The sequence below is a fragment of the Lolium rigidum genome, chromosome 7, assembly GCF_022539505.1.
Source record: "Lolium rigidum isolate FL_2022 chromosome 7, APGP_CSIRO_Lrig_0.1, whole genome shotgun sequence".
NCBI classification, from domain to species: Eukaryota; Viridiplantae; Streptophyta; class Magnoliopsida; order Poales; family Poaceae; genus Lolium; species Lolium rigidum.
Window position 1 is genome coordinate 110,424,049 of NC_061514.1, and position 23,353 is coordinate 110,447,401.

Genomic DNA, 23,353 nt, shown 5'->3' on the forward strand with positions numbered 1-23,353 from the left:
ACAACTCTTCTAGAATCCCGCTGCAAAAACAACAATCTCGGCGCAGGACGACTGGACTGGAGTAGGGGCCCGGCAACCGCGGTCAGAACATAACATAGACCCCACGAAATCCCTTGATTTTTCCTCTCACCACACGCAGTCCAAACCCCCTCTTTTTGATTAAAAAACTTCCCCGTTCAAAACAGTCGCTAATCCCGCAGGTGGTGCGCGGCCGCGGCGAGTGCTTCGTCACCAAGGGAAAGCCACAAGAAGAGTACTCGTAGCCTTGCTTGCCCGCCGCATAAAACCAACGCCACGCAGCCAAGGACCGGAGGCCTCGAATCAAATTCCGGAAAAAATCCCAAAATCGCACCGCAACAAATCCCCAACCCCACGCACCCCTCGCGCGGCGCGGGCACCAACCCTCACTCGCCTCACTCCAATCTCGCCACCGCCGTCGTCCTCGCGGCCATGACGGCAGAGGCGCTCACGCCGCCGCCGGAGCCGCGGCAGCTGACCCTCGCGGACCTCAGGGCGGTCTCCGTCCTCGGCCGCGGCGCCAAGGGCGTCGTCTTCCACGTCGTGCCCAGGGAGGGCGGCGATGCGGAAGGGGGCACCGCCATGGCGCTCAAGGCGGTGTCGCGGGAGGCGGCGCGGCACAAGAAGGCCGGCAGCGGCGGCGGGGACGGGCACCGCCGGATCTGGTTCGAGCGCGACGTGCTCCTCGCCCTGCGCCACCCGCTCCTCCCCGCGCTCCGCGGCGTCCTCGCCACCGACGCCGTCGTCGGCTTCGCCATCGACCGCTGCGGCGGCGGCGACCTCAACTCACTCCGGCGACGCCAGACCGAGAAGATGTTCTCCGATTCAGTCATACGGTACGCGCAATTTACGTACACACACGCTCCTCTCTGTCTGATTAAACCTTCCTGTAATAAGGCAGCAGGTAGACAAAATTGGCGAAGAATAATAATCGCAGATATGATCCGTAAAACTCACCTAGAACAATTCCCAATTCGCAGGTTCTACGCGGCGGAGCTGGTGCTGGCGCTGGAGTACCTGCACAGCATCGGGATCGTGTACCGGGACCTGAAGCCGGAGAACGTGATGATCCAGGACAGCGGCCACATCATGCTCGTCGACTTCGACCTCTCCACACGGCTCCCCATCGCGCCGCCGGAGCCGGAACCGTCCGCCGCCCCCAAACCGTCACCCATCCCCACCACCCCGTCTCTCACCCGCAAGAGGTCCCCCGCCGCCATGTGCTTCCGGTTCCGCTCGACCACCAACCCCAAAACCAAAACCAACCCCGCCGCGCCGACGGACTCGCCGTCGCCGCCCTCCACCTCGCGTACAGCCTCCACGTCCTCCTCGACCTCGTCCACGACCTCCTCCTCCACGGCCACCACCGCCTCGCGCACCCCCGCGGCCAAGTCCAACTCCTTCGTGGGCACGGAGGACTACGTGGCCCCGGAGATCATCGCGGGCAGCGGCCACGACTTCATCGTCGACTGGTGGGGCCTCGGCGTGGTGCTCTACGAGATGCTCTACGGCCGCACGCCCTTCCGGGGCCAGAACCGCAAGGAGACCTTCTACCGCGTGCTCACCAAGCCGCCGGAGCTCGTCGGCGAGAAGACGGACCTGCGGGACCTCATCGCGCGCCTCCTCGAGAAGGACCCGGCGAAACGCATCGGCGCGCGCGGGATCAAGGCACACCCCTTCTTCCGCGGCGTCGACTGGGACCGCATCCTCCGCGTCGCCCGCCCGCCGTACATCCCCGACCCGGCGTCCCGGGACGACGAGGGGGAGGGCGGCGAGGTGCTCGACGTCGAGAAGGTCGTGCGCGAGACGTTCGCGGCCAAGGACGGCGAGGCCGCGGCGGCGGCGGTTGATGACGAGAAGAAGGCTTCGCCTGACGTGGGTGTCACGGGCGGCGACGGTGAGCGGAGGGTGGATCCGTCAAAAGATGGCGATTTCTCCGTGTTTTTCTGAGATGTTCATATTTTTTCTTAGCCAATTTTAATTATTTGTTAATATATTTATCCTCGTAGAAAATCGTATAGTAGTATTAGAAGACGGATGAGCACATAATTAATGAGGTGTTCATGTGTTCTTTTGCTGGATACTTTGGCCCGTGATCAGGGGATTATCCAAGCAAGTATATAAACCGTAATAATGAATGAATAATGAACGGTCAAACGGTACATTGGCCAGATGAGCCCCTTTGACGTCTGTTTCTCCAGTTTGTGCTCAGTGCCTCTCTGATCGGCCTTCAAGTTGCAGATGCTGATATAATCTGTTCTCGCGCCATACATCAGAGGTTGCAATCTTATTTTGGACACATTCAGAGTAGTAGATTGGAACCCGATGACTCGGGTCTCGGGTAGAACTTTCTCCGGGAGAAGATACAACCCCGTTCATTTCAAAGAAATTGCTACGGCGAATTCCGGTCTTCTCCGAGACGCGCTGAGGCGTGGTGTCCACAGGGTGAAGATCAGGTGTGGCCACCAGCCAGCTCCTGTTGGCTGTTGCGCTCTGCAGACTGCTATGGGTTCAGACTTCAGAGACTTCAATTACTGTAATAAACGAGCTCAAATCTGGCGTCCAGCGAGCTGGCACAGTGATGGAACACAGGCAGACGCATGTGGAGGATGGATCGCTGCCGTCGTCGCAATTGGTGTGGTGAGCAGCTATGCCATTCTACCATTGCCAATTTGTCAGGAATACACTATGCAGAACACTAGCCTAGTTTTGCCCAGGAAGGTTGTTGTGAAGGAATTAACCGAGTGGTGGTAGATGCCTTGGTCCCAAGTCCCAAGACCACCAACTATTCGGACCACGGTGGGGAGAAGGAATATGCCAGCTGCTTGCGCCATCCACCACCGAACCCACGAGGCCATGGCGTGCGTGACCGTGCGCGCAGCGTCATCCATTGTGCCCTGCATTTGTGCGTGCAAGTGCAAGAGCATATCATGTGGACCAAGCGGCGGTGATAGCATGTGTACCTGTACGGTACCATCCTGATACGTTCCCGTCGAGCTTGCGTTACCATCCACCACGGGCGATTGTTCGCCGTCTCGTATTTGGCAATGTAGGAATCCGCAAAAGTCCCGTGGATGGTCTATCTTTCATTGATTCCTGCTCGCGTGTACATTCGGTTCTCTTCGTGGTTTTTCTTTTTCTTTTTTTTGGCAAAGAACCGCTACATACTACATAGTACATATGCAATGCAGATGTTCGCAAACACAGACACGCACCTTATATCGATATAAGAACCTTGAAAGAAACTGACTGAATATTCCGCCCGTTAGACCATCTCCAGTTGCGTCCTCCAAACTGTTCCCCAAAGCGATTTAGGGCGCGTCAGACAAAAAAACATTTTCAGTCGCATCTCCCAAAGCCGTTTTTTGTCCGGCGCGTCCCGATACAGTGTGCGGCGCCCCGAGCCCGTCCCCGCCCCACAGGGGACGCACCGGGGCCACTGGACGGACCGAAAAGCAAGGCGGGGAGTGGCGGGGCCGACCCGTCAGCGGCACATTAAATTTTAACCTAACCGTCGCCTACCCACGACAGAAGTTATTGGCGTGCAGCGACGGTGCAGTTCCCGCAGAGGCGCAGCGAAGCGTCTCGTCACCGCCTAGCTCTGCGTGCCAGCGTTAATGAGCGTCACCGCTCCCCTGCCTCCCTTCGACCTATAAAAAAGGGCCATCTCTCATCGTTCCTCTCACACACAAACCCTAGCGCTTCTCTCCCCAACCCTAGCCGCCACCATCTGAAGAGTCGATGCCATGGCTGGTAGAGGCGGAGATCGAGCTCGCAGCCGTGGTCGTGGTCGTTGCCGCGGCCGCGGCAGAGATGCACGCTCGCTGTCGCCTGCGACGCCATCGTCGTCCTCATCGTCGGACAGGCAAGACGAGGAGGGGCCCGTGCTGTTCGAGTTCATCGTCGTCCTCAAGGGCGACCCACACAACATCCAGAGGCTGCCGGACGACTTCGCCGACTTCGTCGCTGACGACGAGCGCCCGGGCTCGCTGCATCTGCGGGAGGATGGCTGCCACTGATGCCGGTGGATCGTCGACTTAATCTACGATGTGCGCGGCAAGATGTACCTCCACATCGGCTGAGAGAAGTTCGCTCGCTACCACCGCCTCGAAGCCGGCTTCATGCTCGTGTTCTTCTACTTCGGCGACAGGGACGTGAGCGTCAAGGTGTTCGACGAGACGCGTTGCCGCCGGAACTACCACGACGACAACTCCGAGGAGGACGACGACTGAAGAATGTTGTTTCTTCGCAGCGAAAAAATGCACGAAGGTTTCTGGATGTTCTTCCTCGGAAGAACCAACAGGGGCACCCTCACCAGCTGGATTTTCCAGTTTGGGTGACTGGGTGTGCCCTCGAGTGTTTTTTCTTGGCAGCGAACACACGAAACCTTCGATGCCCGATCTAGTTAGGTTCAGTTTTTTTGCAATATTTTATATTTGTGTCAATCATAGTACGGAATATTCATGGAAGTTCTTCTTTATTTTCACTCCAAAGCAGAGTTTTGCTGGCTCTGTGCTACGCTATGCTGCACTTATTTTGTACTTGGTGACTGTTTCTAGAAATACAGCCATGTACGACATAAAAATAATTGGTTAGCCAGAGGACAAAGAAAATACTAGCAGAATTGGTTAAGTGAAATGCAACAACCATAATAAATACAACGTCATGGCAAACGTGGCATAACTAAGAGAAAATCAAACACTAACAAACTCCTTCCGCTGAGAGTGACTCGTGCCATCCTCAAAATTGGGGGGTCGAGGTAGAGTTCTCTTCCAATATACAGAGCAAAAGCCAAAACTCCTTCTACAGCAAGCCGAACTCTTCTTCCCAAAGACATCAAGTCTGTTTAGCAGCTGATCAAAAGTTTAAAACAAATATTGTATGCTTTGACGGGGACCTGTCAACGCCATTGTTCTAGTTTACTCGATCCATGATACGTACGTCAGAGCCGCTTGTCCTCTACGTACCCGGGTCTCCCGGTGTGTGCTCCGGCGCGCGGCGCCTTTTCTGTACTGCGCCGTACGTGCCAGGCCGATCTCTTGGCTTTAGCTAGCCGCTCGATCGACGTCTTGGGTTGCGAGATCTTTCGTGAACCGTGGCTCTCTAGACTCTAGCTGCTTGATCTAGCTAGGACGAAAGCCGTGGGTAGCTACTCCTCCATGTTATGTTAGAGCATCTTCACTCGTTGGCGCTCCCCACGCCTAAATTCGGCGAAATTTTCGTCAGGATTGGAGGAAGATTTGGCCTGGGGAGCGCCGAAGTTCGAGCCGTCCCCCGGCAGGAAACCCCCAACCTCGACCATTTGACATATTTCAAACAAATTTAACATAAAATTTAACAAGTTCGGCGAGCAAGAGTACGAAAATTGCTGAAACAAATTCGGCGATAATCAGTACAATATTTAACAAGTGCTGAAACAAATGAAGCACACAATTTCACAATTTTTCAAACAAATTATGACAGACTAGTTGGCGTTGGCGTTGCCTCGGAGCGTTCATATGTGCTCCACCAGATCATCTTGCAGCAGCTGATGCATTGTAGAGTCTCGAATCTCCTGGCGCATAGCAATGAAGGCGGCCCATGATGGAGGCACCTGGTGATTAGGTTGTGCAAGAGGACCCTCTCTCTCATATGGTGCTTGTTGCTCAGCCAGAGGAACCGGATGTTTTCGCTCATTTTCAATAATCATATTGTGTAGGCACACACAACGAGTTCATCACCTCCCACATCTAATCTTTGGACCAAGTCATAGCGGGGAACCGGACGACAGCAAATCTCTGCTGGAGGACACCAAATGCACGCTCGGCGTCTTTTCGGCAAGCTTCTTGTTTCTTGACAAACTCGCAAAGTTTGGGGGTGCTAGGTTTCGAGATAGTCTTCACAAATGTTGCCCACTTTGGATAGATACCGTCTGCAAGGTAGTATCCTTTGTTGTAGTGCCGACCATTGATCACATAGTCCACCGGGGGAGCATGACCCTCAATAAGCTTGGAAAAGATCGGGGAGCGGTTTAGGACGTTGATGTCATTGTTGGATCCAGGCATACCAAAGAAAGAGTGCCAAATCCAGAGATCATGGGTAGCCACTGCTTCAAGTATCACAGTGCAGCCTTTTTTGTGACCCTTGTACATTTCCTGCCACGCAAACGGACAGTTCTTCCATTGCCAATGCATGCAGTCAATGCTTCCAAGCATCCCTGGAAAACCCCTAGCTTCATTTGTTGCAAGGATCCTCTGAGTGTCTTCGACTGTGGGTGATCTCAAGTAATAGTCCCCGAACACTGCTATGACGGCCCTGCAGAACCGGTAGAAACAATCAAGGGCGGTGGATTCCGCCATCCGAAGATAGTCATCTGCACCATCACCGGGAGCTCCATACGCCAGCATCCTCATAGCCACCGTGCACTTCTGCGGTGACGAAAATCTAACCAAACCGAGTGCAATCCGCCTTGCATCCGAAGTATGGGTCAAAGTCTCGGATGGCATACACAATTTGCAGAAATAGCTTTCTGCTCATCTCGAAACGACGCCGGAAAACACTCTCACCGTGCAATGGATTGTCGGCGAAGTAGTCGGCGTACAACATGCGGTAGCCCTCCATTCGCTGTCTCGGCTTGCACTTCCGGCGACTCTGGTGCCGACCCACCACGTCGACCGCGTTGCCGGTCCGGCGTACATGCTTGACAAGCAACCGAGGATCATCATGTGCTCCTCGTCTTGGGCGGCGGCTACCATCTCTTCTCGCATAAGCTCGACGAACATCTGCTCCTCCTCTGCGTCCGAGTCCATGGCCGGCGAGGCAAATGGACGAACACCTGACGGGCGTGGTTGAGGCAACCCGAGCCGCGAGCGACGAGGAGTAGGCCAAAGTCGGAAAACAGGCCGGCGGAGGCGCAGCCAGATAGGCCGTCGTCGAAAGACGGCGGAATATAGGCAGGTGGGGAAGGAGGGACGACGGAATCTGGGCAACAAACCGGCGGGGTGGAGCCGGCGGCGAGAGAGATACGAGGGGTGGGGGAGATTTTGAGCGAGGTGTCGGTGGGGTTCGTGTGTCGAGTCGCCGACAGATCGGGCCCTTCCCCGCTTTTCACTCGTCCGGAGTCCCCGATAGGTCCCCGGGGGGCCGGGGATGGCGTGGACTCGCCGGATGGATGAAGGGCCAAATCCGGACGAAAACGAGGAACCGGGGGCGCGACTGGGCCTAATTTCGCCGTCCGGATGGGAAAAACGTCGCTCGGGGGCCTCGTCGGGGAGACGAGTGGAGATGCTCTTAGACCATCTCCAGTCGATGGAGGTCCCGGGCACACAATCCAGATGAAAATTCATCCAGTTTGGATCTATTTTTGGTATGGGGAACAACAATTTTCTACCCGTTCCGGGGAATTTGCGCGATCCAGAGCGCGGAATCTTCACTGACACGTGGGCCAGAACGCGGAATTTGCTCCATCCGGAGTCCCCGGCAGCACCCCAGGAAACCGAGGATTGCCTGGGGAGTCCGGACGGATTTAGACCTAAATCCGGACGAAAACGAGGAACCGGGGGCGTGACTGGGCTATTTTTCGCCGTCCGGATAAAAAAAAGGGGCCGTGGGGGGCTTCTCAGGGAGATGGCTGGGGATGCTCTTACCAGCAGAAAGTGATGCTAGAATGTTTATTTTGTAAGGCGTAGCCGGAGTACGTGTAAATATGTTCGGGACTTGAGTTTATTCAGGAGAATTAAAGAACTATTGAAGGTATGTGCTAGTTAAATATTTTAAAAATCCGAACTTAAGAGATACCAGAGCTGCACTTTCACCTTCCACGGCTCTCCTCCCGCTACAGTAGTCATGAGAGTCGTCTCCCCTCTTCCGGCTTTTCCCTCCCTCTTCTCCGGCAGCCTCGCCGGCCGGAGGGGATGTGGGGGAGGAGGGCGGCCTCATGTACATGCTTGTAGGGATTCGTAGCATAGAAAACAAAAATTTTCGTACCGCGAGAACGCAATCCAAGCCAAGATGCAATCTAGAAGATGGGAGCAACGAGGGGATGAACGAGACTAACCCTTGAAGATTTCCAAAGCCTACAAGAGGAGGCTCTCGTTGCTGCGGTAGACGATCACTTGCCGCTTTCAAAAGCGCGTAGAAGATCTTGACGGTGCCACAATCGGGCAGCACCTCCGTACTCGGTCACACGTTCGGTGTTGATGAAGACGACGTCCTTCTCCCCGTTCCAGTGGGCAGCGGAAGTAGTAGATCCTCCTCGGAATCCCGGCAGCACGACGGCGTGGTGGCGGTGGTGGTGGAGAACTCCGGCAGGGCTTCGCCTATGCGCTGCGGGAGTTTGTATGTGGAGGAGGGGAGGCTAGGGTTTGGGGAGAGGGGGCTATGGGCGCCGGCCTCAAGGGGGCAGGGGTGGTGCGGCCAAGCCATGGCTGCCCCTCTCCCTCTCCTCCTCATTATATAGGTTGAACCCCAAGGGTTTGCCCAAAGTCTTCGAATAAGACCCCAACAGAAAAACGGCCTTATGGACGAAACCTAGAGGGACAGGGACTCTCCCCTTCCCTCTTTTCTTGGCCGGCCAAGGAGGTGGAATCCATCATGGACTCCACCCTCCCACTTGGTTGGCTGGTTAGGGTTTGTGGAGTCCCTCCGGGACTCCTCCTTCCATATTGATTTATTCCGGATAATTCTAGAAACCACCTTCCATAAATTCACCGGATCATTTCCAAACTTGGAAAGTGACTTCCTATATATGAATCTTATTCTCCGGACCATTCCGGAACTCCTCGTGATGTCCTGGATCCCATCCGAGACTCCGAACAAAACTTCGAACTCCATTCCACATCTACTTAAACGGCATCAAACCTTAAGTGTGTCACCCTACGGTTCGCGAACTATGTAGACATGGTTGAGACTTCTCTCCGACAAATAACCAATAGCGGGATCTGGAGATCCATAATGGCTCCCACATATTCAACGATGACTTTAGTGATCGACTGAACCATTTACATACGATACCGATTCCCTTTGTCACGCGATATTTTACTTGTCCGAGGTTTGATCATCGGTATCTCTATACCTCGTTCAACCTCGTCTCATGACAAGTACTCTTTACTCGTACCGTGGTATGTGGTCTCTTATGAACCATTCATATGCTTGCAAGCTATTAGACGACATTCCACCGAGAGGGCCCAGAGTATATCTATCCGTCATTGGGATGAACAAATCCCACTGTTGATCCATATGCCTCAACTCGTACTTTCCGGATACTTAATCCCACCTTTATAACCACCCATTTACGCAGTGGCGTTTGATGTAATCAAAGTACCTTTCCGATATAAGTGATTTACATGATCTCATGGTCGAAAGGACTAGGTAACTATGTATCGAAAGCTTATAGCAAATAACTTAATGACGTGATCTTATGCTACGCTTAATTGGGTGTGTCCATTACATCATTCATATAATGACATAACCTTGTTATTAATAACATCCAATGTTCATGATCATGAAACTATGATCATCTATTAATCAACAAGCTAGTTATACAAGAGGCTTACTAGGGACTCCTTGTTGTTCACACAACACACATGTATCAATGTTTCGGTTAATACAATTATAGCATGGTATGTAAACATTATCATAAACTCAAAGATATATTATAATAACCATTTTATTATTGCCTCTTGGGCATATCTCCAACAAGTCTCCCACTTGCACTAGAGTCAATAATCTAGTTTACATTTGTAAAGATATAACACCTTGACCTTCCGGTGCTTTATCATGTTTTGCTCACGGAAACGTATGTATTTTGCAATTCATTTGCGTCTCAACGCATCACTTATTTTCCAAATGAGTCGGCATTATTCTTATATGTTCAGTCCTCTGGTGGAACCTTAATTCCGCGGTCTGAAATATGTCAATAATATTGTCATACACAATATAGCTTCAAAGTTCTGACACTATCGGAACTACACCAAGTTCTCAAAGAACCTCTTAACTTAACATCCTCAGTCATTGTCAAAACAATGAAATACTCTGCCTTTGTTTGTAGAATCCGTCACAATATTTTAGAACTCTTCTAAATTTAGCATAGACAACTTCTTAGCTCATTGTGCTACCTTTTAATCAACACTTAGCCTAATTGAGATTTGAAATTCATTTTTCTATGTGACCAAACTAATATCGGTGCAACAACTTACAGCGATTTGTTTGTCATTTTCCATACAAAAATATATATATATATCCTTGGTTCTTCTTAAGTACTCAAGAATATTCTTACTGTTTTTCAATGATTATCATATGAATCATTCTGCTACATGCTCATAACATTTTTAGAGCACAGGACATCTGATTGTGTACATTTTATTCGTGATCTATAATCACTCATGTGTTTTTACTCATTGAGTGTCAGACACACTCAAGTCTTGTTAAACTTTCACATGACAAGAACATTTTCTTAATATTTCTATATTGAACTACTTCAATATCCATTCTATGTACTTTGACTTTAAACTTTATTATGTGTTTCAATCTATCTTCATAGATCTTGACACTAAATTTGTTTCAGTCCATATCCTTTCATTGAAGTTAATTTCTCAATGAAACCTTTTTAATCAAGTATATAATTACATCATTTATAACCAACTATATGTCATCTACATAAAGTATTATAAATATGTCTCAGCGCTCCCACTTAATTTCTTGCAAATGCAAGCCTCTTCATCGTCTCTGATGAAATCAAAAACTCTTTGACTATTTCATCTGGTGAAGGTTCCAACTCCGCGATACTCACTTCATCCAATTGAAGTTCGTATACCTATCTAGTATTCCACGGACCAGCAAAACTCTTGGTTGTATCTTGTATACACCTTTACTACACACTTCTGTTAAGTAATGTATTTTGCCATCCTACTAGCATATCTCATAAAAGAAATATGTAGCGATTACTAGAATAATCCAGACTATAAGCATTGCTACGGAAGATCTAATCTTATCGTAGTCAACTCTTTGAACTTTGTCGTAAACAACTTTTCGACAAGTCGAGCTTCTTCAAGGATATTTCATCCAAGTCCATCAATTCTATAGATCCATTTACCTTCAAAAAGTATTTATCTATCTTGGATTTCATGGCGTATAGCCATTTTAACGGAGTCAGGGCCCATCATAACTTCTTTGTTTGTAGTTGGTTTATCATTGTTCAAAATCAATCCTTTGTCCACAAATCATTTATTTGATCACAAAGTAAACGATACCTACAAGGTTCAATATGTACTTCGATCTCCATGGCTAAAACACTTTGTAGTCATGGGAGCCATGATCGTCGTGGCCGCTTCCGGAACCATTTCCGATGCTGTACTACTCTGATCATTTTGCTCAGGTTCATAAACCTTATCAAGTTCTATTGTCCTCCCACTCAAATACTTCGCTACAAAACAATTTCTTGGAAATAAGCAAGTAACATTAACAAACACTTTTGTCTTTTACTTCATAGTGGAAAGAATTCCGTATCAATTCTTTGGGATAACCAACAAAGACATTGATCCGATTTTGGTTGTAAACTTATTTACTTATGCTATGCATACCAAAATTTAAGAAAAGACTATTAGGGTTCATACCCATGTCATAACTCGTATGATGTCATTTCAACGGATCATGATGATGCTCTATTTAGTGTAAAAGCGGTAGTCTCTAAAGCATAATCCACAAAAATATAATGGCATTAATATTTTATCTCATCATTCATCCAACAAGGTTTGGATACATCTCTCGGATACTTCATCATCACTATGATACTCCAAGAAACATGAGTTGTAGAACAATTTCATAACTCTCTTAGATGTTCACTAAAACTCGTAATTCAAATATTTCCACCATGATCCAATCATAGATATTTGATTTTTCTATTACGATGATTTCCACTTCATGCTGAAATTTATTTGAATCTATTCAAATGTTTCAAACTTATTCCTTATTGAATATATCCACACATATATACTCAATTCATCGTTGGAAGTTTTCATGAAGTAGAAGAATCTCCCGCACACAACTATGCCCAGTGAATCACATACATCATCATGTATTTTTCCACTAAGTTAGTTGCTCGTTCAACTCTTGGCCTATGAACGGTATTTTAGTCATTCTCTTTAGAAAAGATTTGCAAGCGTCAAACGATTCAAAAAATCAAATGACTCCAAAAATCCATTTGCATGGAGTTCCTTCATGCGTTCCTGATACGTCTCCAACGTACCTATAATTTCTGATGTTCCATGCTTGTTTTATGACAATACTTACATGTTTTGCTTGCACTTTATAATATTTTTATGCATTTTCCGGAACTAACCTATTAACGAGATGCCGAAGTGCCAGTTCCTGTTTTCTGCTGTTTTTGGTTCCAGAAAGGCTGTTCGGGCAATATTCTCAGAACTGGACGAAATCAACGCCAAAGTTCTTATTTTTCCCGGGAGGCTCCAGAACACCGAAGGAGAGTCGGAGGAGAGCCAGGGGGCCACCACACATGTGGGTCGCGCGGGCCACACCCTGGCCGCGCCGGCCTGGTGTGGGGCCACCCTGTCGCCCCTCCTGCGCCGCCTCTTCGCCTATTTAAGCCCTTTCGACCTAAAAACGCAGTACCAATTGACGAAACTCCAGAAAGACTCCAGGGGCGCCGCCACCATCGCGAAACTCCAATTCGGGGGACAGAAGTCTCTGTTCCGGCACCCTGCCGGGACGGGGAAGTGCCCCCGGAAGCCATCTCCATCGATGCCACCGCCTCCACCATGCTCCGTGAGTAGTTCCCCCATGGACTACGGGTTCTAGCTGTAGCTAGTTGGTATCATCTCTCCCATGTACTTCAATACAATGATCTCATGAGCTGCCTTACATGATTGAGATTCATCTCGATGTAATCGGTGTTGTGTTTGTCGGGATCCGATGGATTGTTACGTTATGATTGTCTATCTACAAAGTTTATGAAGTTATTGTTGCTGCAATCTTGTTGTGTTTAATGCTTGTCACTAGGGCCCGAGTGGCATGATCTTAGATTTAAGCTCTATACTTATTGCTTAGATTGTATCTACAAGTTGTATGCACATGTCACCGTCCGGAACGAAAGGCCCCGAAGTGACGTAAATCGGGACAACCGGAGGGGATGGCGGTGATGTGAGGATCACATGTTTTCACGGAGTGTTAATGCTTTGCTCCGGTGCTCTATTAAAAGGAGTACCTTAATATCCAAGAGATTCCCTTGAGGCCCGGCTGCCACCGGCTGGTAGGACAAAAGATGTTGTGCAAGTTTCTCATTGCGAGCACGTACGACTATATTTGGAAAACATGCCTACATGATTAATGATCTTGATATTCTGTCTTAATGCTATTTCAATCCTATCAATTGCCCGACTGTAATTTGTTCACCCAACACTTGTTATTGGAGAGTTACCACTAGTGTAGATAGCTGGGAACCCCGGTCCATCTCTCATCATTATAAACTCGTTCTACATGTCATTGGAAGTAGTATCAACTATCTTCTGGTGCCATTGCTCCTGTGTTACTATTACTCGCCGCTGTGTTACTCGTTACTACTGCTCTCATATCACTGCTACTTTCACATCACCCCCGTTACTAGTGCTTTTCCGAGTGCAGCTGAATTGACAACTCGCTTGTTAAGGCTTATAAGTATTCTTTACCTCCCCTTGTGTCGAATCAATAAATTTGGGTTTTACTTCCCTCGAAGACCGCCGCGATCCCCTATACTTGTGGGTTATCAAGATCGTTTTCCGGCGCCGTTGCCGGGGAGGCATAGCTCTACTCATAAGTTCACCTGGGGAGTACACTCTATCTCTCTCTCTGTTTTTATTTTGTTTTACTTTGTTTTGCTTAGTTTACTTTTATCTAGTTTATTTGTGCTTAGTTTATTTCTGTCTTGTTTTATTTTTCTTAGTTTACTTTTGTCTAGTTTCTTTTTGTCTTGTTTTACTTTTCTCATATACCCAAAAATCCATAAAAATTTGAAAAACCTAAAAATTAAAAACTGCTGTTATGGGAGAACCAACAACCTACTTGGAGCTTATAGAATATTATAATAATTATAGAGAATCAAGAACTGGTAAAGTCATGAGGGTTGTGATAGAAAAATTGAATACAATTGCTAAAATCTTGCTTAAACGCCATGATATAAACTGTTGCTCTCAACAGGACACTAAACATCTTAAATTTCAATGTGGCTTTAGTGAGGAATTTTTAATTAAGAACTATAATCGGAATAGCTATATTCATTTTGGGTTTGAAGAGGTAGAACAATTTGTCATATTTATGGGAGCCTCCGAGATAGAATCCTTCATGGTTAAAAATTATGAAACTTGTGTTGTTTGTAAGGACCTTAAAGATTATGTCTCTTCTATCCTTAATTTTTGCAATGAAAGTTACACTGATAATCCTTATATCATTGATTATAAAGAGAGACTCATTAATGCACAAGAATGCACTCACAATTTGCAGGGACCCGTGGAAGAAGAAATTGATGAACCTGAACATTGGATGAAAAAGAGGAGGAAATTGATGAACCTGAAAGCTCATTGGATGAAAAAGAAGAGGAGAGTGATGAACAAAAGGAGGAAGAATGGATTAGCTACCCATGCCAACCTTCTAATGAGAGTAACTCTTTATCTCTTACACTATTTGATTGTCCTCCATGCTTACCGAAAGAGGTTGAATGTTATGTTCCTGTGGATTCTCTTGAAATATTACCTATGAGTAAATCTTGTGAGAATAATTATGCTACTGTTATTTATGATAATCCATGCTACTTTGATAAATCTTATGATAATGCTTTGTTTGTGCCTGATGTCGAAATGCATGGTACTAAAGAATTTTGCGTAGCAAATGTTTATGATAAAGCTCTTGATGATGGTCCTATGTTACTTGATAATATTAATTGTACTACTAATGAAAATGGGATTGGAGAGGTCTTGACATTATCTGAGTCCCATATCTCTTGAGATTGATCAACCATCTTGTTATATTATTGATAAAAGTGTGTTTGAAAGTTTTAATCGCACTATTTTTGAGCTTGATAAAAATTATGTGTTTATGGATCATGAAAAGCATGCTATATGTGATAGTTATGTTGTTGAGTTTGTTCATGAAGCTACTGAAAATTATTATGAGAGAGGAAAATATGGTTGTAGAAATTTGCATGATACTAAAACACCTCTCTATATGCTGAAAATTTTGAAGTTATTCTTGTTTTATCTTCTTATGCTTGTCACTTTGTTCTTCATGAATTTATTTGTGTACAAGATTCCTATGCATAGGAAGTGGGGTAGACTTAAATGTGTTTTGAATTTGCTTTTTGATGCTCTCTTTTGCTTCAACTCTTATTTCTTGCGAGTGCATCATTAAAACTGCTGAGCCCATCTTAATGGCTATAAAGAAAGAACTTCTTGGGAGATAACCCATGTGTTTATTTTGCTACTGTTTTGTTGTGTTTTGGAAGTTGTTACTACTGTAGCAACCTCTCCTGATCTTTATTTTATTGCAATGTTGTGCCAAGTGAAGCCTCTAATCGAAGGTTGATACTAGATTTGGATTTCTGCGCAGAAACAGATTTCTATCTGTCACGAATCTGGGCTGTTTTCTCTGTAGGTAACTCAGAAAAATATGCCAATTTACGTGCGTGTTCCTCAGATATGTACGCAACTTTCGTTAGTTTTGAGTTTTCTGATTTGAGCAACGGAAGTACCTCTTTTAAATTTGTCTTTACTGGCTGTTCTGTTTTGGCAGATTCTGTCTCTATTTTTTTTGCATTGTCTCTTGCGGACTTTAAGCAAGGCTTTCTACACGTGGAGAGCTGTAGCTAATGTTTTATTGAGTTCTTGCAATGTGTCACTACAGGACCAAGGTGGATTCAAGTTTTTTAAGTACTAACCCCTCTAATGAAGTTTATGAGAAGTTTGGTGTGAAGGAAGTTTTCAAGGGTCAACAGAGGAGGATGATATATGATCAAGAAGAGTGAAAAGTCTAAGCTTGGAGATGCCCCCGTGGTTCATCCCTGCATATTTCAAGAAGACTCAAGCGTCTAAGCTTGGGGATGCCCAAGGCATCTCCTTCTTCATCAACTTATCAGGTTTCTTCTATTGAAACTATATTTTTATTCGGTCACATCATATGTGCTTTACTTGGAGCGTCTATGTGCTTTTATTTTTGTTTTTGTTTGAATAAGATCGGATCCTAGCAATCCTTGTTTGGGAGAGAGACACGCTCTGCTTTTTCATATGAACACTTGTTCTTCGTTTTACTTTTAATGTTCAATGATAAAAGTTGGAAGCTACATCACTTATGGTTATTTGGTTGGAAACAGAAAATGCCTCATATTGTTTTGAATAATTTGACACTTGGCAATTGTTTTGAGCTCTCAAGTAGATCATGATTAAGTTTTTTTCATGTAGTTTAAACCTATTAGTGGAGAACTACCGTAGAGCTTGTTGAAATTGGTTTGCATGATTGGTCTCTCTTAAGGTCTAGATATTTTCTGGTAAAAGTGTTTGAGCAACAAGGAAGACTATGTAGAGTATTATAATGCTTGCAAAATGTTCTTATGTAAGTTTTGCTGTACCGGTTCATACTTGTGTTTGCTTCAAACAACCTTGCTAGCCAAAGTCTTGTACTGAGAGGAAATGCTTCTCGTGCATCCAAAACCTTGAGCCAAAACCTATGCCATTTGTGTCCACCATATCTACCTACTATGTGGTATTTCCTGCCATTCCAAGTAAATACTTCATGTGCTACCTTTAAACAATTCAAAACTTTACTATCTCTTATTTGTGTCAATGTTTTATAGCTCATGAGGAAGTATGTGGTGTTTTATCTTTCAATCTTGTTGGGCATCTTTCACCAATGGACTAGTGGCTTCATCCGCTTATCCAATAATTTTGCAAAAAGAGCTGGCAATGGGGTTCCCAACCCCCAATTAATCAACCTTCATTAATAATTCTCTTCACATGTTTTGCTCTGATTCATCAGTAAGCAACTTAATTTTGCAAATAGACACTCCTTCATGGTATGTGAATGTTGGAAGGCACCCGAGGATTCGGTTAGCCATGGCTTGTGTAAGCAAAGGTTGGGAGGAGTGTCAACCATAAATAAAACTAAAATACATGTGTAAACAAAAGAGAAGAGGGATGATCTACCTTGCTCGGTAGAGATAACGTCCTTCATGGGAGCCGCTCTTTGAAAGTCTGTTTGGCAAGGGGGTTAGAGTACCCACTACCATTCGTTGACAACAACAAACACCTCTCAAAACTTTACTTTTATGCTCTATATATGATTTCAAAACTTAAAAAGCTCTAGCACATGATTTAATCCCTGCTTCCCTCTGCGAAGGGCCATTCTTTTACTTTATGTTGAGTCAGTTTACCTACTTCCTTCCATCTTAGAAGCAAACACTCGTGTCAACTGTGCATTGATTCTTGTTGGAGATATGCCCAAGAGGCAATAATAAAATGATTATTATAATATATCTTTGTGTTTATGATAATGTTTACATACCATGCTATAATTGTATTAATCGAAACATTGATACATGTGTGTTATGTGAACAAGAAGGAGTCCCTAGTAAGCCTCTTGTATAACTAGCTTGTTGATTAATAGATGATCATGGTTTCGTGATCATGAACATTGGATGTTATTAATAACAAGGTTATGTCATTATATGAATGATGTAATGGACACACCCAATTAAGCGTAGCATAAGATCACGTCATTAAGTTATTTGCTATAAGCTTTCGATACATAGTTACCTAGTCCTTATGACCATGAGATCATGTAAATCACTTATACCGTGAAAGGTACTTTGATTACATAAAACGCCACCGCGTAAATGGGTGGTTATAAAGGTGGGATTAAGTATCCGGAAAGTATGAGTTGAGGCATATGGATCAACGAGTGGGATTTGTCCATCCCGATGACGGATAGATATACTCCGGGCCCTCTCGGTGGAATGTCGTCTAATGTCTTGCAAGCATATGAATAAGTTCATAAGAGACCACATACCACGGTACGAGTAAAGAGTACTTGTCGGAGACGAGGTTGAACAAGGTATAGAGTGATACCGATGATCAAACCTCGGACAAGTAAAATATCGCGTGACAAAGGGAATTGGTATCGTATGTGAATGGTTCTTTCGATCACTAAAGTCATCGTTGAATATGTGGGAGCCATTATGGATCTCCAGATCCCGCTATTGGTTATTGGTCGGAGTGAGTACTCAACCATGTCCGCATTGTTCGCGAACCGTAGGGTGACACACTTAAAGTTGGATGTTGAAATGGTAGAACTTGAATATGGAATGGAGTTCGAATATTTGTTCGGAGTCCCGGATGAGATCCCGGACATCACGAGGAGTTCCGGAATGGTCCGGAGAATAAGATTCATATATAGGAAGTCATTTTATAAGATTTAAAATGATCCGGAAGGTTCTATGGAAGGTTCTAGAAGGTTCTAGAAAAGTCCGGAAGAAACCACTAAGGAAGGCGGAGTCCCGGAGGGACTCCACCTCCCATGGCTGGCCAACCCTAAGGGGGAGGAGTCCCAAGTGGACTCCCCTAAGGGGGCCGGCCACCCCCCCACATGGAAGGGGGAATCCCACCCCAAGTGGGATTCCCACCTTGGGTAGGTTTCCCTATCACATGGAAGGTTTTGGGTTCGGGTCTTATTCGGAGACTTGTAGTCCAACACTTGGGGCTTCCACCTATATAATGAGGGGCCAAGGGGAGGGGAACGACCACCCAAACACCACAAGGTGGCCGCACCCCTCAAGTGGCCGGCGCCCCCCTCTCCCCAAACCCTAGCCGCCCCACTCCTCCTTCTTCCCCGCACGCTTAGCGAAGCTCTGCTGGGATTCTCCACCGCCACCGACACCACGCCGTCGTGCTGTCGGATTCAAGAGGAGCTACTACTTCCGCTGCCCGCTGGAACGGGGAGGTGGACGTCGTCTTCATCAACAACCGAACGTGTGACCGAGTACGGAGGTGCTGCCCGTTCGTGGCGCCGTGATCAAGATCTTCTACGCGCTTTTGCAAGCGGCAAGTGAACATCTACCGCAGCAACAAGAGCCTCATCTTGTAGGCTTTGGAATCTCTTCAAGGGTGAGACTCGATAATCCCCTCGTTGCTACCATCTTCTAGATTGCATCTTGGCTTGGATTGCGTGTTCGCGGTAGGAAAATGTTTGTTTTCTATGCAACGAATCCCATCAGTGGTATCAGAGCCGTGTCTATGCATAGATGGTTGCACGAGTAGAACACAATGGTTTTGTGGGCGTTGATGCTCTTGTTGTCTTTAGTTTGAGTACTTTGCATCTTTGTGGCATAGTAGGATGAAGCGGCTCGGGCTAACTTTACATGACCGCGTTCATGAGACTTGCTCCTCGTTCGACATGCAACTTGTATTGCATAAGAGGCTTTGCGGGTGTCTGTCTCTCCTACTATAGTGAAGATTCAATTTACTCTTCTATTGACAACACTAGTATCACCGTTGTGGTTCATGTTCGTAGGTAGATTAGATCTTACTCGAAAACCCTAAACCACGTAAAATATGCAAACCAAATTAGAGACGTCTAACTTGTTTTTGCAGGGTTTGGTGATGTGATATGGCCATAATGTGATGATGAATATGTATGAGATGATCATTATTGTATTGTGGCAACCGGCAGGAGCCTTATGGTTGTCTTTAAATTTCATGTTGAGTAGTATTTCAAAGTAGTTGTAATAGTTGCTACATGAGGTGAACAACCATGAAGACGGCGCCATGGACCTTGACGCTACGCGGACGATGATGGAGATCATGCCCGTTGATGATGGAGATCATGTCCGTGCTTTGGATATGAAGATCGAAGGCACAAAGACTAAAGGGCCATATCATATCACATATGAATTGCATGTGATGTTAATCCTTTATGCATCTTATTTTGCTTAGAACGCGACGGTAGCATTATAAGATGATCCCTCACATTAATATCAAGATAATAAAGTGTTCTCCCCTCGTATGCACCGTTGCACAGTTTGTCGTTTCGAAGCATCTCGTGATGATCGGATGTGATAGACTCAACGTTCACATGCAACGGGTGTAAGCCATGTTGCACACGCGGAATACTTGGGTTTGCTTGACGAGCCTAGCATGTACAGACATGGCCTCGGGACAACGGAAACCGAAAGGTTGAACATGAGTCATATGGATGATATGATCAACATGTTGATGTTCACCATTGAAGCTACATCATCTCACGTGATGATCAGTTTTGGTGTAGTGGATTTGGATCGTGTACCACTTAACAACTATGAGGGATGTTGTATTAAGTGGGAGTTCATTAGTAATTAGATTAAAACATGAACTAATTATCATGAACATAGTCTGAGTAGTATTTTGAATTAATTTTGTAGTATTGGCATCCGTTTTCTACCATGCGCTAGTCTTGTTATTGAGATAGAAATACTGTTAAGTCTGACAAGAAACTTTACGGACTGGTACCGTATTGTTAAAGAATCAAGAAATGATTAAGTCCTATTGCAAAATTTTAGTAAACCTCACATTGTTGATTCAAAGAGCTATGGTTTCAATTAGTACCTAAAGTTATCTTGTCTCCGTGAAACTTGAAGTTCAAATCTGTTTGAAAAGTAAGGAGCTGAAAATTTAGTTTTCAGAAATAATCAAGGTATGATATATATGTGATATCTAAGACCTTATTGCAAGATGATAGAGTATAATTTGGTGAGACTACATAAACTCATAAGTTTTATGGGAATGTACGAAGGTTGAAGACGCAAGGCGTCCCAATCCTCCAACTATTGGGGCACTAACAATATTCGCATATCCATGAAGTAATCGTCCTTAGTATGCACCGTTGCTAAGACTCGTCGTATCGAAGCATCACGTGATGATCGGGTGTTATAGATTCTACGTGTGCATACAACGGGTGCAAGCCAGATTTGCACATGCGAATACTGAGGTTATACTTTACGAGCCTAGCATGTACAGAGGTCTCGAAAAGTCTTCATGATATGATAAAATTATGAGTGAAATTGTTCATCATATTAAAAGGTTACTAATAGTGAAAACCAGAACACTTGTCATATGATGATCAACTTCAAAGTAAGAACCTCAAGGTTATTGGTATTTGACCAACAAACCTAGAAGTTATTGATGTTGAAGTGTTTTTCTGAATAATGAGGAAAGCTAAAAGAGAAACTACAAAAGATTATTGGCACAAAGAAAGAAAAGTCTAAAAAGTCTAGCTCAGGTGTATATAAATGATATACATGTTATGGATGTATTCCTCGTTTGGTCACACAATGAAATTCTTGGGTATTTGTACCATATTGGTTGGTATGAAGTGTCATACAAAACAACGCAATGCAAGAATACAATGGCCTAAGTGATCGACAAGGAATATGATAGGAATGCACGTCTGGAACAAAAATAAAGTGTTATTATGTTCATCGTTGGCATTCTATCTAGCCCTTAGAATTTATAATAAAGAACTTAATAATTTTTATTTTGCTCTGGTCAAATAAAAACAATGAGTTGTTCAAATTATGACATTACTCCATGTACGATGGATAAGTTATTATAAATCTTAATGGTGAATCACACATACATAATTACTGACACTAAAATACCATAAGGCAAATGATTAAGAATTCCACTTATTTGTGGAACCGCCATTTAGGTCATGTTAGAAAGGAACGCATGAAGGAACTCCATGCAAATGGATTTTTGGAGTCATTTGATTTTTTGAATCGTTTGACGCTTGCAAATCTTTTCTAAAGAGAATGACTAAAATACCGTTCATAGGCCAAGACTTGAACGGGCAACTAACTTAGTGGAAAAATACATGATGATGTATGTGTTTCACTGGGCATAGTTGTGTGCGGGAGATTCTTCTACTTCATGAAAACTTCCAACGATGAATTGAGTATATACGTGTGGATATATTCAATAAGGAAGAAGTTTGAAACATTTGAATAGATTCAAATAAATTTCAGCATGAAGTGGAAATCATCGTAATAGAAAAATCAAATATTTATGATTGGATCATGGTGGAAATATTTGAATTACGAGTTTTAGTGAACATCTAAGAGAGTTATGAAATTGTTCTACAACTCATGTTTCTTGGAGTATCATAGTGATGATGAAGTATCCGAGAGATGTATCCAAACCTTGTTGGATGAATGATGAGATAAAATATTGATGCCATTATATTTTTGTGGATTATGCTTTAGAGACTATCGCTTTTACACTAAATAGAGCATCATCATGATTCGTTGAAATGACATCATACGAGTTATGACATGGGTATGAACCCTAATAGTCTTTTCTTAAATTTTGGTATGCATAGCATAAGTAAATAAGTTTACAACCAAAATTGGATGAATGTCTTTGTTGGTTATCCCAAAGAATTGATAGGGAATTCTTTCCACTATGGAGTAAAAGACAAAAGTGTTTGTTAATGTTACTTGCTTATTTCCAAGAAATTGTTTTCTAGCGAAGTATTTGAGTGGGAGGACAATAGAACTTGATAAGGTTTATGAACCTGAGCAAAATGATCAGAGTAGTACAGCATCGGAAATGGTTCCGGAAGCGGCCACGAACGATCATGGCTCCCATGTCTACAAAATGTTATAGTCATGGAGATCGAAGTACTTATTGAACATTGTAGGTATGGTTTACTTTGTGATCAAATAAATGATTTGTGAACAAAGGATTGATTTTGAATAATGATAAACCAACTACAAACAAAGAAGTTATGATGGGCCCTGACTCCGTTAAAATGGCTATACGCCATGAAATCCAAGATAGATGAATACTTTTTGAAAGTAAATAGATCTATAAAAAAAATGATGGACTTGGATGAAATATCCTTGAAGAAGCTCGACTTGTCGAAAAGTTGTTTACGACAAAGTTCAAAGAGTTGACTACGATAAGATTAGATCTTCCGTAGCAATGCTTATAGTCTATGTGGATTATTCTAGTAATCACTACATTTTTTTATGAGATATGCTAGTAGGATGGCAAAATACATTACTTATCAGAAGTGCGTATTAAAGGTGTATACAAGATACAACCAAGAGTTTTGCTGGTCCGTGGAATACTAGATAGGTATACGAACTTCAATTGGATGAAGTGAGTATCGCGGAGTTGGAATCTTCACCAGATGAAATAGTCAAAGAGTTTTTGATTTCATCAGAGACGATGAAGAGGCTTGCATTTGCAAGAAATTAAGTGGGAGCGCTGAGACATATTTATAATACTTATGTATATGACATATAGTTGGTTATAAATGATGTAATTATATACTTGATTAAAAAGAT

The 23,353-nt window shown here is 44.6% G+C and overlaps 1 protein-coding gene and 1 pseudogene across 1 annotated transcript; one reads left to right on the plus strand and one right to left on the minus strand.

Annotated features, from left to right (window-relative positions):
• Nucleotides 1-450: 450 nt before the first annotated feature.
• Nucleotides 451-2,180, plus strand: LOC124676969 (serine/threonine-protein kinase OXI1-like). Its single transcript, XM_047212981.1, has 2 exons — nucleotides 451-854; nucleotides 999-2,180. Exons 1-2 carry the CDS (start codon nucleotides 451-453, stop codon nucleotides 1,966-1,968), a joined length of 1,374 nt encoding a protein of 457 aa, XP_047068937.1. The 3' UTR covers nucleotides 1,969-2,180.
• Nucleotides 2,181-5,921: 3,741 nt separating this feature from the next.
• Nucleotides 5,922-23,353, minus strand: part of LOC124671835 — a 22,614-nt pseudogene continuing 5,182 nt past the window's right edge.